Source organism: Heteronotia binoei, chromosome 2 (genome assembly GCF_032191835.1).
Source record: "Heteronotia binoei isolate CCM8104 ecotype False Entrance Well chromosome 2, APGP_CSIRO_Hbin_v1, whole genome shotgun sequence".
Lineage (NCBI taxonomy): Eukaryota > Metazoa > Chordata > Lepidosauria > Squamata > Gekkonidae > Heteronotia > Heteronotia binoei.
The window spans coordinates 198,053,638-198,070,620 of NC_083224.1; the positions used below are offsets into that span (position 1 = coordinate 198,053,638).

General features: G+C 50.6%; 1 protein-coding gene across 1 annotated transcript in view; it reads left to right on the forward strand.

Annotated features, from left to right (window-relative positions):
* The first annotated feature begins 1,243 nt into the window (after window positions 1-1,243).
* COMP (cartilage oligomeric matrix protein) overlaps window positions 1,244-16,983 on the forward strand; it is a 93,232-nt gene continuing 77,492 nt past the window's right edge. Inside the window, exons 1-2 of the mRNA XM_060233141.1 lie at window positions 1,244-1,334; window positions 11,613-11,725. Of these exons, the coding sequence (XP_060089124.1) occupies window positions 1,244-1,334; window positions 11,613-11,725 (204 nt within the window). The remainder of the gene's footprint in view (window positions 1,335-11,612; window positions 11,726-16,983) is intronic.

Here is a 16,983-nt window from a genome sequence, read left to right on the forward strand (position 1 = left end):
GGGGGAGGAAGGGAAAGGAGATTGTAGGCCGCTCTGGGCCTCTGTCCTTGAAAGGGCGGTTTTTGGGAGAGCCCTCTCAGCCCCACCCGCCTCACAGGGTGTCTCTTGTGGGGAGGAAGGGAAAGGAGATTGTAGGCCGCTCTGGGGCCTCTGTCCTTGAAAGGGCAGTTTTTGGGAGAGCCCTCTCAGGCCCACCCGCCTCACAGGGTGTCTCTTGTGGGGAAGGAAGGGAGAGGAGATTGTAGGCTGCTCTGAGACTCTGTCCTTGAAAGGGCAGGCTCCTGGGAGAGCTCTCTCAGCCCCACCCACCTCACAGGGTGTCTCTCTTGTGGGGAAGGAAGGGAGAGGAGATTGTAGGCTACTCTGAGACTCTGTCCTTGAAAGGGCAGCTTCTGGGAGAGCTCTCTCAGCCCTGCCCGCCTCACAGTGTGTCTGTTGTGGGGGGAGAAGATAAAGGAGATTGTAGGCCACTCCTGAGACTCTATCCTTGAAAGCAGCTTCTGGAAGCGCTCTCTCAGCCCTTGCCCACCTCCACAGGTGTCTGTTGTGGGGAGGAAGGGAAAGGAGATTGTAGGCCGCTCTGAGATTCTGTCCTTGAAGGGCAGCTTCTGGGAAAGCTCTCTCAGCCCCACCTGCCTCACTGGGTGTCTCTTGTGGGGGAGGAAGGGAAAGGAGATTGTGAGTCATTTTGAGATTTGGAGTAGAGGGCAGGATGTAAATCCAATGTCGTCGTCTTCTTATTACTACATTGTAATATATAATGAAATAATTACACAACTCACGGCCCGGTTGCTAACAGGCCCACGGACCCGCTACCAGTCCATGTCCTGGGGGTTGGGAACCCCTACACTAGAGACACCACGTGGGGAACCTCTGCACCAATCCAATGTACTCCCGTGATCTCTGTTTGCAAAAGTTTCAGGAAAGTAAGGTCCCTGCCCCCTAAGAGCTTACAGTTGCCATTGCAATTTGAGGAGAGGAGAAGAGGAATGGGGGGGGCATGGTAGCTGAGGAGGGGTAGGGGGCAGGAGGCAGGGAAAGCGTCCTCGTAGCAAAAAGGTGGCAGCTTTTAAAAGGAGGTTTTGGAAAGGACGTGAAATCCCGGCCTTTCTGGGCAAGCAATAAACAACCCCCCCACCCCTCCATCATCAGCCTGTCCTAATGCTTTCTCATACAGTTTTATTTTTTGTAATTTAATTTCTCCTCCCCCCACCACCACCACTCCACACACCGGGAGCCAGCAATGACGTGCGGCATCCGAGGGAATAAGAGCTTCGGAGGGAAGGAATGCGGCTTCACAACCAGCAGCGGGTGGAGGCAGACGGACCTCGCAGGTGAGAAGAGAATTCCTCGCAAGAAGATCTTTTCCAGCATTTTCCGACCATGACCCTCGTCCCAGGCTGGGTTCTCCTCTTGAGTGTGTGTCGCTTTGCAGCCAGCCAGATGCCAGGGGGAAGAGGGTACGTAGAGTGGGGGGGGCCCTTTGGCTCCCTGACTACAGGGAAGGGCCCATCGGGGACTGGTGGCTCTCTGGGCTCCGTTTTCTTCTCCCTGCCCCAGTCCTCAGGGGTGTCAAGTCGCAGACGACTTACGATGACCCGTACAGAGGTGCCAAACTCATTTGTTATGAGGGCCGAATCTGACATAAATGAGACCCTTGTTGGGCTGGGCCGTGTGTGCACCTATTTAAGAAGAAGATGATTTGGGGTGTAATATCCTGACCTGTTCTCTGAATCTCAGAGTCTCAGAGAGGTCACAATCTTCTCTACCTTCCCCCCACCCCAACAAACAAACACCCTGTGAGGTAGGTGGGGCTGAGAGGGCTCTCACAGCAGCTGGCCTTTTCAAGGACAGAGTCCTCAGAGCAGCCCTACAATCTCCTTTCCCTTCCTCCCCCACAACAGGACACCCTGTGAGGTGGGTGGGGCTGAGGGAGCTCTCCCAGAAGCTGCCCTTTCAAGGACAGATTCTCAGAGCGGCCTACAATCTCCTTTCCCTTCCTCCCCCACAACAGACACCTTGTGAGGTAGGTGGGGCTGAGAGGGCTCTCACAGCAGCTGCCCTTTCAAGGACAACTCCTACAAGAGCTATGGCTGACCCAAAGTCATCTCAGCAGGTGCAAGTGAGGAGTGGGGACTCAAACCCTGTTCTCCCAGATAAGGAGTCCGCTGGACTTAACCACTACACCAAACTGGACTCTCTACAACCAAACAGATATAAACTTTATAAATGATACAGACAAATACATTTAAACTTTAAAACATGCTTAAATGTTAGCACTCATTGGTCTTAAAGGTGCTTTCTTTATATTACTCCCATGAGATCCAGGGAACTGGGCAAAGGAAGCTCTGGGTCTTTCCTTCCTTCCCCAGGGGACCAGGAGGGGGAGGAGCGTCAGCTAATAGAAGGAAGAGAGGCCTTGGCTCAGTAGCTCTGCTGTGCGATTGAGAGAGCCTGGAAAAACAAGCAGTGCCTCCTCCTCCCCCCCCCTTTCTCCCAAGGGACGTGCCTCAGCCAATTGAGAAAACTGAGGTTTTGTTCTGTAGCTCTGCTGTGGCAATTGAGCAAGCCTGGCAAAGCAAGCTGAGATGCAGAAGGAAGCAAGAGAGAGGGAGAAGGAAGCAGATGACAGCCAGTTGCTCGGGGGCCTGATAGGAGCCCTTTGGGGGGCCTGATTCAGCCCCCAGGCTGCATGTTTGACACCCCTGCTGTAGGATTTTGAAGGCAAGAGATGCTCAGAGGCCTGCCTGCCTCTGCCTAGCCACCCTGGACTTCCTTGGTGCTCTCCCATCCAGATGTTAGCCCAGGGCTGACCCTACTTCGCTCCCAGATCTGACAAGATTGGGCTAAGCCGGATGTGTCCAAACTGGGGCTTTGGAGCCACATGTGGCTCTTTAATGCGTATTGTGCCATTCTTGAAGCCCCCACCCCACCCCACCAGCCGGCTTGAAGAAGGTATTTCTCTCTTTAAATCACTCTCCAAGCCAGGGATGCTACCTGTGGCTCTTCATACATGTTGTGTGGTTCTCAAAGCCCTACATCCCCCTCCCCATTGGCCAGTTTGAAGAAGGCATTGTTCTTTAAATCATTCTCCCAAGCCAGCCAGCGGCTTGGAGAATGCATTTAAAATTGCCTTCTTTCCACCTCTCTTTCCCTCCCTATTTTCCTTCCTTCCTTCCCTGTCCTGTGGCTCTCAAACATCTGATGTTCATGTCTTGCAGCTCTCAAACATCTGACATTTATTCGATGTGGCTCTTACATTAAGCAAGTTTGACCCCTCCCTGCTCTAAGCCAAGCCAGCCGGCAACTTGGAGAATGCATTTAAAAGTTAATGTCACCTCTTTCTTTCCACCTCTACCTCCTTCCTTCTGCTCCCCATCTATTTGCTCTTTCCACCTTTCCTTCCTTCCTGTCCTGCGGCTCTCAAACATCTGACATTCATGTCTTGTGGGTCTCAAACATCTGACGTTTATTCTATGTGGCTCTTACGTTAAGCACGTTCGGCCACCCCCGGGCTAGGCAGAGCCGTTCCTATGCAAAAAAGAAGAAGAAGATGATATTAGATTTATATCCCGCCCTCCACTCCGAAGAGTCTCAGAGCGGCTCACAATCTTCTTTCCTTTCCTCCCCCACAACAGACACCCTGTGAGATGGGTGGGGCTGGAGAGGGCTCTCCTAGCTGGGGGCGGAAGGGGAGAAATGCTCAGAGGTTTCTAATTGCAACAATACGAGGTGGAGAGAATAAAGGAAAGCTTCTCTTGTGATACCTGAAGGCGGTGGGAATAGGGTTGCCAAGTCCAATTCAAGAAATATCTGGGGACTTTGGGGGTGGAGCCAGGAGACTTTGGGGGTGGAGGCAGGAGCAAGGGTGTGGCAAGTATGATTGAACTCCAAAGGGAGTTCTGGCCATCACATTTAAAGGGACCGCACACCTTTTAAAATGCCTTCCTTCCATAGGAAATAACGAAGGATGGGGCTCCTTCTTTTGGGGCTCATAGAATTGGACCCCCTGGTCCAATCTTTTTGAAACATGGGGGATATTTTGGGGAGAGGCACTGGATGCTATGCTGAAAATTTGGTGCCTCTACCTCAAAAAACAGCCTGCTCCAGAGCCCCCGATACCCGCAGATCAATTCTACATTATTTCCTATGGGAATAAGTCTCCATCGGGAATAATGGAGTTCCCATCAGACCCGTGGCGCAGAGTGGTAAAGCAGCAGTACTGCAGTACTGTGGTCTGAACTCACTGCTCACGACCTGAGTTCGATCCCTGGCAGAAGCTGGGTTTTCAGGTCGCCGGCTCCAGGCTAGATGACCCTGGAGGTCCCTTCCAACTCTTATGATTCCATTCTTCTCCTTATGTGGTGCAGTCTGATTGCTGCTGTTTTTGCTGACTTGCAACCGCTTTGCCATTCGCTGATGCAGCAAGTTTTCCTTCAGGTACCTGAACACTTTTCTGTTTTGCCTCAGTTGATTTGGAGGATTTGGCGGGGGGGGGGGGGGGGAGGGGGAGGAACCCTGTAAGGTACCAGTAGAATCATCAGCTGCTTTTCCTCACCCGGCTCCTGTGCCTTATGATGCAAAGCAGAAATTCAGCAGGTGGAACACATTTCAGCACAGGCCCGGCCGTCTTACCTGCAAAAGCTTCAACACTGCAGAATTCCTTGAAGGTATACAAGCCTTGCTGGGGGGGAAAGATGGCAATTCTAGGAGATGTTGACACTCTCCTGTCTTCTCTTTGGTTTCTCTTTCTGTCTTGATGTATTACGATATAGCTACATGTTTAAAATCTCCGCAGCAAATTGAATTGGGAGGGAAAGAACTCTTTTAAGCAGGAGTGGAATTCTAGGAGGAGGAGGAGGAGGAGGAGGAGAAGGAGAAGGAGAAGGAGAAGGAGAAGAAATTGGATTTACATCCCGCCCTCCACTCTGAAGAGTCTCAGAGCGGCTCACAATCTCCTTTACCTTCCTCCCCCACAACAGACACCCTGTGAGGTGGGTGGGGCTGGAGAGGGCTCTCCCAGCAGCTGCCCTTTCAAGGACAACCTCTGCCAGAGCTATGGCTGACCCAAGGCTATTCCAGCAGGTGCAAGTGGAGGAGTGGGGAATCAACCCCGGTTCTCCCAGATAAGAGTCCACACACTTAACCACTACACCAAACTGGCCCTCCTTTGCATATTAGGCCACACCCCGCTGATGTAGCCAATCCTCCAAGAGCTTACAAAAAAGAGCCTTGTAAGCTCTGGGAAGATTGGCTACATCAGGGGGCTGTGGCCTAATATGCAAAGGCACTCCTGCTAGAATTCCACCCCTGCTTATAAGTATTTCCCACCCACCCCTCTTTACTGGTTTTACAACTTTAGGCAGGGAGACCTGAGGACTAAAAAGGCCTGATTAGATTGCCGTGGGATCAGGTACCTATTTAAAGTTATGGGAAATGAGGCTGTAGCAGGGGGAAGCGGGGAAAGTGGCGCAATGTAGACTTATAATGTCAGATCATGGAAGCTAAACAGGGTCAGTACTTGGAAAGCAAGACCCACCAAGAAAGTCTCTGTGGAGGAGGGCAATGGCAGACTGTCTCTGCTGATCTCATGCCTTGATATTCCCTTGCTGGGATTGCCCATAAAAAAAATGAAGAAGAAGATATTGGATTTATACCCTGCCCTTCACTCTGAATCTCAGAGTGGCTCACAATCTCCTTTCCCTTCCACCCTCACAACAAACACCCTGTGAGGCGGGTGGGGCTGAGAGAACCCTCCCAGAAGCTGCCCTTTCAACGACAGAGTCTCAGAGCGGCCTACAATCTCCTTTCCCTTCCTCCCCCACAACAGACACCCTGTGAGGCGGGTGGGGCTGAGAGAACCCTCCCAGAAGCTGCCCTTTCAACGACAGAGTCTCAGAGAGGCCTGCAATCTCCTTTCCCTTCCTCCCCCACAACAAACACCCTGTGAGGCGGGTGGGGCTGAGAGGACCCTCCCAGAAGCTGCCCTTTCAAGGACATAGTCTCAAAGCAGCCTACAATCTCCTTTATCCTCCTCCCCCACAACAGACACCCTGTGAGGTGGGTGGGCTGAGAGAACCCTCCCAGAAGCTGCCCTTTCAACGACAGAGACTCAGAGCGGCCTACAATCTCCTTTCCCTTCCTCCCCTACAACAAACACCCTGTGAGGCGGGTGGGGCTGAGAGAACCCTCCCAGAAGCTGCCCTTTCAAGGACAGAGTCTCAGAATGGCTCACAATCTCCTTTCCCTTCCTCCCCCACAACAGACACCCTGGGAGGTGTGTGGGGCTGAGAGAGCTCTCCCAGAAGCTGCCCTTTCAAGGACAGAGTCTCAGAGCGGCCTACAATCTCCTTTCCCTTCCTCCCCCACAACAAACACCCTGTGAGGTAGGTGGGGCTGAGAGAGCTCTCCCAGAAGCTGCCCTTTCAAGGACAGAATCTCAGAATGGCTCACAATCTCCTTTCCCTTCCTCCCCCACAACAGACACCCTGGGAGGTGTGTGGGGCTGAGAGAGTTCTTCCATAAGCTGCCCTTTCAAGGACAGAGTCTCAGAGCGGCCTACAATCTCCTTTCCCTTCCTCCCCCACAACAAACACCCTGTGAGGTAGGTGGGGCTGAGAGAGCTCTCCCAGAAGCTGCCCTTTCAAGGACAGAGTCTCAGAGCGGCCTACAATCTCCTTTCCCTTCCTCCCGCACAACAAACACCCTGTGAGGTAGGTGGGGCTGAGAGAGCTCTCCCAGAAGCTGCCCTTTCAAGGACAGAGTCTCAGAATGGCTCACAATCTCCTTTCCCTTCCTCCCCCACAACAGACACCCTGGGAGGTGTGTGGGGCTGAGAGAGTTCTTCCATAAGCTGCCCTTTCAAGGACAGAGTCTCAGAGCAGCCTACAATCTCCTTTCCCTTCCTCCCCCACAACAGACACCCTGTGAGGCGGGTGGAGCTGAGAGAGTTCTTCCATAAGCTGCCCTTTCAAGGACAGAGTCTCAGAGCGGCCTACAATCTCCTTTCCCTTCCTTCCCCACAACAAACACCCTGTGAGATAGGTGGGGCTGAGAGAGCTCTTACAGCAGCTGCCCTTTTAAGGACAACTCCTGCGAGAGCTATGGCTGACCCAAGGCCATTCCAGTAGCTGCAAGTGGAGGAGTGGGGAATCAAACCAGGTTCTCCCAGGTAAGAGCCCGCGCACTAAACCACTACACCAAGCTGGCTCTGTATGGCCCAACTAGCCCAGTCTTATCAGCCCTCAGAGTCTCAGAGTGGCCTACAATCTCCTTTCCCTTCCTCCCCCACAACAGACACCCTGTGAGGCGGGTGGGGCTGAGAGAGCTCTCCCAGAAGCTGCCCTTTCAAGGACAGAGTCTCAGAGCGGCCTACAATCTCCTTTCCCTTCCTCCCCCACAACAGACACCCTTTGAGGTAGGTGGGGCTGAGAAGCTCTTACAGCAGCTACCCTTTTAAGGACAACTCCTGTGAGAGCTGACCCAAGGCCATTCCAGCAGCTGCCAATGGAGGAGTGGGGAATCAAACCCAGTTCTTCCAGATTAGAGTCGGTGCACTTAACCACTACGCCAGACTGGGTGTCTAAGTCAGTTGTGACTTGAAGGCAAAGCAAGTTGAGACCCAGAAGGAAGCAAGAGAGAGGGAGAAGGAAGCAGACAGGAGCCAGTTCCTCAGGGGCCTGATAGGGGCCCTCCAGGGGCCTGATCTGGCCTCCGGGGGGCATATTTGACATAGGCTTCCCAATCCCCAGGTCCCAGATGGGGATCCCCCCGTTTTACAGGCTTCCCCCCTCCCCCATGCAGCTGGCCGACGAGGGAAGCCCCACCTCCACAGCCATCATGCACCTCCATGAACAATTCCCATAGGGAATGATGGGGAATTGATCTGCAAGTATCGGAGCTTCGGGGGGGGCTGTTTTTTGAGATAAAGGCGCCAAATTTTCAGTATAGCATCTAGTGCCTCTCCCAAAATACCTCCCAAGTTTCAAAAAGATTGGTCCAGGGGGTCCAATTCTATGAGCCCCAAAAGAAGGTGCCCCTATCCTTCAATATTTCCTGTGGAAGGAAGGCATTTAAAAAGATGTGCAGTCCCTTTAAATGTGATGGCCAGAACTCCCTTGAAGTTCAATTATGCTTGTCACACCCTTGCTCTTGGCTCCGCCCCAAAGTCTCCTGGCTCCACCCCCAAAGTCCCCAGATATTTCTTGAATTGGACTTGGCAACCCTAATTTGACACCCTGTGTAGAGTGTCTGTTTTGCATGCAATAAGGTCCCAGGTTCAATCCCTGGCACCTCCAGATTAAAAGGATCAGGCAGCGGGTTGTGGGAAAGACCTCAGCCCGAGACCCTGGAGAGCTAAGTAGACAAGACAGACCTTGAGGGACCCAAGGTCTGATTCAGTGTCAGGCAGCGTCATGTCTGTTCATGTGTACCAATGACTAACCCACAAAGAGCATAGCAAGGATTTGAGAGTGGCATTTGGCTCAGTGAAAGCCTCTGCTTGGTGTACAGAAGGTCCCAGGTTCAGTCCCTGGCGTCTCCAGTTATAAGGACCAGGCAGGAGGGCTCTTATCAGGCCCCTGAGCAACTGGCTCTCGTCTGCTTCCTTCTCCCTCTCTCTTGCTTCCTTCTGCATCTCAGCTTGCTCAATCGCACAGGAGCTATAGAGCAAAACCTCAGTGTTCTCCATTGGTTGAGGCTCCTCCCCCTCCTGGTCCCCTGGGGAGGGAGGGAAAGAGCCAGAGCTTCCTTTGCCCTGTTACCTGGATCCCATGGGAGAAACACAAAGAAGGCACCTTTAAGACCAATAAGTGCTCATGTTTTAAGCATGATTTAAGCTTTTTATAAAAAAAAAAATCTTTAGTCATGTTTGTTTGTGTCCTTTAAAAAAGTTTATATCTCTGCTACCTAATCTTAAATGGAAAGGAAGAGCCCCGTGGCACAGAGTGATAAAGCTGCAGTACTGCAGTTGGAGCCCTCTGCTCACGACTTGAGTTCGATCCCAGCGGAAGCTGGGTTTTCAGGTAGCTGGCTCCAGGTTGATTTGGCCTTCCATCCTTCCAAAGTCGGTAAAAGCAGGACCCAGCTTGCTGGAGGGAAAGCGGAGAGGACTGGGGAAGGCAAGGGCAAACCACCCCGTAAAAAGTCTGCCGTAAAAACGTTGTGAAAGCAACGTCACCCCAGAGTCGGAAACGACTGGTGCTTGCACAGGGGACTACCTTTACCTTTAATCTTAAATAGGTACACAAATGGCCTGGCCCAACATGGTTTCCTTTTAGTCATTTTAGCCAGGGCTTTTTTTGGAGCAGGAACTCCTTTGCATAGTAGGCCACGCCCCTCTAGTGTAACCAATCCTCCAAGCGCTCACAGGGCTCTCAGCACAGGGCCTACTGTAAACTCCAGGAGGATTGGCTACATCAGGAGGGTGTAGCTTAATATGCAAAAGAGTTCCTGCTACTGGAACTGGCCCTCATAACAAATTAGTTCGACACGCCTGTTAGTTTAGGTGGTTGATTGGTTGTTTTCGCACTCACCTCCAGCCGGCGTGACCCCCCTCTTCACCGCACAGGATCTGCGCGGATTTCGCACTAAATGCCGTGGAGCAGCCTTTTGCGCCAGAAACTCCCGTCGCAAAAGCCGCGCAAACGCCAAACTGCTTTTTGGCGATTTACGTTTGAGCGGCTTTTGCGACGGGAGTTTCTGGCGCAAAAGGCTGCTCCGCGGCATTTAGTGCGAAATCCGCGCAGATCCTGCGCGGTGAAGAGGGGGGTCGCGCCGGCTGGAGGTGAGTGCGAAAACGACCTTTGAGTTCAGGACCAAACGTTTTGTAGATTTGTGTGTGTGTGTGTGTGTGTGTATGTGTTCCTGTCGTGAAGAACAAGGGAAGGAAGATCAACTAGGGCTTTCTTTTTGTGAATCAGCTTCTTAGTTGGCTTTTTAAAAACATTCCATCTTGCTTTAAGGTATCTACTTTGAGAGTTTGGCAAAAAAAAAAAAAAAAAAACCCAACTATTGAAAACATTTTCAGTGCAAATCTCAGATTTCTGATCCGTTCATTTGTCCGTTCAGAGACAAAGTGGCATTCTCTGACTTGACAGGAGACTAGAAATCCCTTTGAGACTAGCAGGGGTCAGGGCGGCTCACCCACTAGGCAAACTAGGTGGTTGCCTAGGGCGCCGGGAGGAGGGGCGCCACAAGAACCGCCAAGTTTGCCTGCCTCCCTGCCACTGCCCCCTGCTGGTGCTGCAATGCAGCCGCGCTCTGTTGCCCCCCCCCCCCCCAAATGTGCCAAGCCATGCTGAAGCTGGGCTGGTGCGCCATCTGATGCTTTGAAGCCCGCACGGGAGAAGGCTTTGCTCCTCCTCACTTCCGGCTTCTGGTTTTGGCAGGACCAGCTTTGGCGTGGCTTGGCGTGTGTGTGTGTGTGGGGGGACGGAGCACGGCTGCATTGCAGCGCTAGGGAGGGAAGGAAAGCAGGCACGTGGTGGTGGGGGGAGAGCCGAGCCTCATCACAAGGGGGGGCGGGTTGACGGAGTGCGGCGACGTAATGCGGTGCCACGAGAACCAGGGGGCAGTGGGGATGGGGGGCAGCAGGCAGGAAGCCTGCCTAGGGCACTATATCATAGAATCATAGAGTTGGAAGGGACCTCTAGAGTCATCTAGTCCACCGCCCTGCACAATGCAGGAAACTCACAAACAGCTCCCCCTAAATTCACAGGATCTTCATTGCTGTCAGATGGCCATCTAGCTTCTGCTTAAACACCTCCAAGGAAGGAGAGCCCAACACCTCCTGAGGAGGAAGCCTGTTCCACTGGGGGAACAATACAAGCCCTAGCCCTAGCACCATAGAATCCTAGAGTTGGAAGGGATCCCTTGGGGTCATCTAGTCCAACCCCCTGCACAATGCAAGAAATTCACAAACGCCTTCCCCTAAATTCACAGGATCCACATTGCTGTCAGTTGGCCATCTAGTTTGTGCTTAAACACTTCCAAGGAAGGAGAGCCCACCACCTCCTGAGGAAGCCTGTTGGACTAAATAACCCTGGAGGTCCCTTCCTTTCATAGAATCCTAGAGTTGGGAGGGACCTCTAGGGTCATCTAGTCCAACCCCCTGCATAATGCAGGAAACTCACAAACACCTCCCTCTAAATTCACAGGATCCTGATCGCTGTCAGATGGCCATCTAGCCTCTGCTTAAACATCTCCAAGGAAGGAGAGCCCACCACCTCCTGAGGAAGCCTGTTCCACTGAGGAACCGCTCTAACGGTCAGGAAGTTCTTCCTGATGTTGAGTCGGAAACTCTCTTGATTTAATTTCAACCCACTGGTTCTGTCCTACCTTCCAGGGCCACAGAAAATAATTCCACTATATGCCCTCATGCCACCACTGGCAGGGGTGGAATTCTAGCAGGAGCTCCTTTGCATATTAGACCACACCCCCTGATGTAGCCAATCCTCCAAGAGCTTACAAAAAAGAGTCCTGTAAACTCTTGGAGGATTGGCTACATCAGGGGTGTGTGGCCTAATATGCAAAGGAGCTCCTGCTAGAATTCCACCCCTGGAGACTAGCACTAAAAAAAAATCATGCTCCAATATTCCTGGCTGCCTCTTTAGAAAGCCTCGACCCTTTTGTCATTGCAGGAGGAGACGTTTCACCCCAGATGCTGTCGGAGATGAGAGAAACAAACCAGGTGCTAAGAGAAATCACTGAGCTCCTGAAGCAGCAGGTAAGAGCAAGGAGGCCACTGTTGGGGGAGAGTCCCAGAAGGTCCCAGGTTCAATCCCCGGCATCTCCAGTTAAAAATAGGGTTGCCAATCCCAAGGTGGGGGCAGGGGATCCCCCGCTTTGGAGGCCCTCCCCTCGCTTCAGGGTCATCAGAAAGCTGGGGGGGGGAGGGGAATGTCTGCTGGGAACTCTATTATTCCCTATGGAGATTTATTCCCATAGAAAATCATGGAGGATTGATCCGTGGGTATCTGGGGCTCGGGGGGGGTGCTGTTATTTGGGGTAGAGGCACCACATTTTCAGTATAGCATCTAGTGTCTCTCCCCAAAAGACCCCCCAAATTTCAAAAAGTTTGGACCAGGGGGTCCAATTCTATGATCCCCCCCCAAAAGGTGCCCCTATCGTTCATTATTTCCTATGGAAGGAAGGCATTGAAAAGGTGTGCCGTCCCTTTAAATGTGATGGCCAGAACTCCCTTTGGAGTTCAATTATGCTTGTCACAGCCTTGATCTTGGCTCCACCCCTAATGTCTCCTGGCTCCACCCCCAAAGTCCCCAGATATTTCTTGAATTGGACTTGGCAACCCTAGTTAAAAAGGATCTGGCAGTAGGTGATTTGAGAGACCTCCGCATGAGCCCCAGGACGGCTGCTTCCGGTCTGAGTAGACAATACTGACCTTGATGAATCATGGGTTTGATTCAGTATAAGCAGGGTTTTTTGTAGCAGGAACTTCTTTGCATATTAGGCCACAAACCCTTGATGTAGCCAGTCCGCCAAGTAGAGTTGCCCAGTCCAATTCAAGAAATATCTGGGGACTTTGGGGGTGGAGCCTTGAGACTTTAGGGGTGGGGTCAGGAAACATTGAGGGTGGAGCCAGAAGCAAGGGTGTGACAAGCATAATTGAACTCCAAAGAGAGTTTCTGCCATCACATTTAAAGAGACCGCACACCTTTTAAACGCCTTCCTGCCAAGTCCAATTCAAGAAATATCTGCGGACTTTGGGGGTGGGGCCAGGATACTTTAGGGGTGGGGTCAGGAAACATTGGGGGTGGAGCCAGAAGCAAGGGTTTGACAAGCATAATTGAACTCCAAAGGGGGTTTCTGCCATCACATTTAAAGAGACCGCACACCTTTTAAATGCCTTCCCGCCAAGTCCAATTCAAGAAATATCTGTGGACTTTGGGGGTGGGGCCAGGATACTTTAGGGGTGGGGTCAGGAAACATTGGGGGTGGAGCCAGAAGCAAGGGTGTGACAAGCGTCACATTCAAAGGGACCGCACACCTTTTAAATGCCTTCCTTCCATAGGAAATCATGAAGGATAGGGGCACCTTCTTTGGGGGCTGATAGAATTGGACCCCCTGGTCCAATCCTTTTGAAACTTGGAGGGTGTTTTGAGGAGAGGCACCAGATGCCATGCTGCAAATACAGTGCCTCTATCTCAAAAAACAGCTCCCTGTTCTTAGATAGCTGAAGATTAATTCTCCCTTATTCCCTATGGGAATCGTTCTCCATAGGGAATAACAGATTGGCTAGCAGACATCCCCCCCCCTTGCTTTCTGATAACTCAGAAGCGGGGGGAGGATCTCCAAACCGAGGGATCCCCTTTCTGGGGATTTAGCAACACTACAGAGAAACATGGATATGTGGAGCAGGGTAAAGGTACAAAAACCTCCGCGAAAACCAACTTCAACAGTAAAGGAATTCAAGCGTAATTTACAAAGTCCTTATAACACAACTAACAAAAGGAGATTGAGGAAGACTCACACTGCTACAGCACCAACCCTAAATCAGACTTTTCCCTGCAGCCACTGTGGCCGGACCTGCCTGTCCCGCATTGGTCTTGTCAGCCACCAGCGAGCCTGCAGCAGACGTGGACTATTGCACCCTTCTTAAATCTTCGTTCGCGAAGCCAAGCCGAGAGAGAGAGAGAGAGAGAGAGAGAGAGATAACACAACTAAACATATCAAAAGTGAAATAAATCACAATTTAAAGTGACAGAACACTGACCACACCCGTATCCATAGTACTTAAGTCTTTAAGCGTGAAATTTCTTGAACTGAAGATCCGGGCTGTGGTGAAAAAAGGACGATATTTGAACGGAGCGCAACGCTCCAATCTTTCTGGTGAACAGTTGAGCAGAACGATGTAATGCCGCAAGGCATCAGAACACGACTGAGTTGCGCTATTCTCTCTGTTTCACATAGTGCTTCAACGAGCTTCTAGGGAGAGGTCAGGTCTAACGCCATCTTCTGCATCTCTTCTGGCAGTGATTCTCAGACCCCTGCCTGAGAGTCACTGCCAGTCAGAAGAGAGGCAGAAGATGGTGTTAGACCAGGGAGTTAGCTCTGGAGAGCTTTCTTTAAGATGTCCTTTACGAGGCAGTTGGTAGACCTGACCTCTCCCTAGAAGCTCTTTGAAGCACTATGTGAAACAGAGAGAACTGATGCCTTGCTGCCTTGCATTGTTCTGATCATCTGTTCACCAGAAAGATTGGAGTGTTGCACTCCGCTTGAATATCGACTTTTTTTCACTACAGCCCGGATAAGAACATAAGAGAAGCCATGTTGGACCAGGCCAATGGCTAATCCAGTCCAACACTCTGTGTCACTCAGTGGCCAATATGAGCCGGTTTGGTGTAGTGGTTAAGTGTGCGGACTCTTATCTGGGAGAACTGGGTTTGATTCCCCACTCCTCCACTTGCACCTGCTAGCATGGCCTTGGGTCAGCCAGAGCTCTGGCAGAGGTCGTCCTTGAAAGGGCAGCTGCTGTGAGAGCCCTCTCCAGCCCCACCCACCTCACAGGGTGACTGTTGTGGGGGAGGAAGGTAAAGGAGATTGTGAGCCTCTCTGAGACTCTTCGGAGTGGAGGGCGGGATATAAATCCAATATCATCTTCTTCTTCTTCTTCACACACACACACACATATACAAACATACATATACACACACACATATATATACTGTGGCTAATAGCCACTGATGGACCTCTGCTCCATATTTTTATCCAATCCCCTCTTGAAGCTGGCTATGCTTGTAGCTGCCACCATCTCCTGTGGTAGTGAATTCCACATGTTAATCACCCTTTGTGAGAAGAAGTGCTTCCTTTTATCCGTTTTAAACTGACTGCTCAGCAATTTCATTGAATGCCCACGAGTTCTTGCATTGTGAGAAAGAGAGAAAAAGACTTCTTTCTCTACTTTCTTCATCCCATGCATAATCTTGTAAACCTCTATCATGTCACCCCGCAGTCGATGTCTCTCCAAGCTAAAGAGCCCCGAGCGTTTTAACCTTTCTTCATAGGGAAACCTTTAATCATTCTAGTTGCCCTTTTCTGCACTTTTTCCAATGCTATAATATCCTTTTTGAGGTGCGGTGACCAGAATTGCACACAGTATTCCAAATGAGACCGCACCATCGATTTATACAGGGGCATAATGAAACTGGCTGATTTGTTTTCAATTCCCTTCCTAATAATTCCCAGCATGGCGTTGGCCTTTTTTATTGCAAACGCACACTGTCTTGACATTTTCAGTGAGTTATCTACCACGACCCCAAGATCTCTCTCTTGGTCAGTCTCTGCCAGTTCACAACCTATCAACTTGTATTTGTAGCTGGGATTCTTGGCCCCAATGTGCATTACTTGGCACTTGGCCACATTGAACCGCATCTGCCCCGTTGATCTTCAGTTCAAGAAATTTCATGCTTAAAGACTTAAGTACTATGGATACGGGTGTGGTCAGTGTTCTGTCACTTTAAATTGTGATTTATTTCACTTTTGATATGTTTAGTTGTGCTATAAGTCTTTTGTAAATTACGCTTCAATTTCTTTACTGTTGAAGTTGGTTTTCGCGGACGTTTTTGTACCTTTACCATGCCGCACCTGGGGATTGGCAACCCAACCTCCAATAGCTTACAGGGCTCTCAGTTCTGTTACAAAAAAATAAGAAGCCCTGAATATAAGGCAGCTTAATGCGTTCTTGTCTGTGGATCACTTCCATTATTCTTTTCACCAGAAAGCTGCCAGTTACATCACCGTGGCGGGCGAGCCAATGTCCAAACCTCCTCTGTAAACGGAGTCCATTATATACAAGTTCCACAAAAGCAATGTAAACATGGCACTTGCTAAATCCAGTCATTATTTAGGTTGGAGCGCTCACCTTCATGTGGAGTGATTTACGGTCTTTTAGCGTGGGCTATATCTGGCCCTGGTTTGAAGATTTTCTCCCACATAGCTGCATGGTTTCCTTAGCTCTGCTGCCCAACCATGAAGGCTAGAAACTGGAGAAAATAAAACAAATGAGCCTCTCAGAATTCCAACTTTGGGGCTTACTAGTCACTCATAAGAACAGAAGAGAAACCATGTTGGATCAGGCCAGTGGCCCATCCAGTCCAACACTGTGTCACACAGTGGCCAAAAAAACCAGGTGTTATCAGGATGCCCATCAGTGGGGCCAGGACACCAGAAGCCCTCCCACTGTGCCCCCCCACAAGCACCAAGAATACAGAGCATCACTGCCCCAGAGAGTTCCATCAATACGCTGTGGCTAATAGCCAATGATGGACCTCTGCTCCATATGTTTATCCAATCCCCACTTGAAGCTGTCTATGTTTGTAGCCGCCACCACCTCCTGTGTCAGTGAATTCCACGTTTTAATCACCCTTTGGTTGAAGGACTTCTTTTTATCTGTTCTAATCCAACTGCTCAGCAATTTCATTGAATGCCCATGAGTTCTCGTATTGTGAGAAAGGGAGAAAAGTACTTCTTTCTCTACCTTCTCTATCCTGTGCATAATCTTGTAAACCATAGTCCTTCCACCTCACCCACCCACAATTCCATTCCTATGGCAGTTCCTATGACAATGTGGCCAAGTGCAAAGTAATGCACATTGGGGCCAAGAATCCCAGCTACAAATACAAGTTGATGGCAGAGACTGACCAAGAGAGAGATCTTGGGGTCGTGGTAGATAACTCACTGAAAATGTCAAGACAGTGTGCAATTGCAATAAAAAGGGCCAATGCCATGCTGGGAATTATTAGGAAGGGAACTGAAAACAAATCAGCCAGTATCATAATGCCCCTGTATAAATCGATGGTGCGTTCTCATTTGGAATACTGTGTGCAATTCTGGTCACCGCACCTCAAAAAGATTATCATAGCATTGGAAAAGGTGCAGAAAAGGGCAACTAGAATGATTAAAGGGTTGGAACACTTTCCCTATGAAGAAAGGTTAAAACGCTTGGGGCTCTTTAGCTTGGAGAAA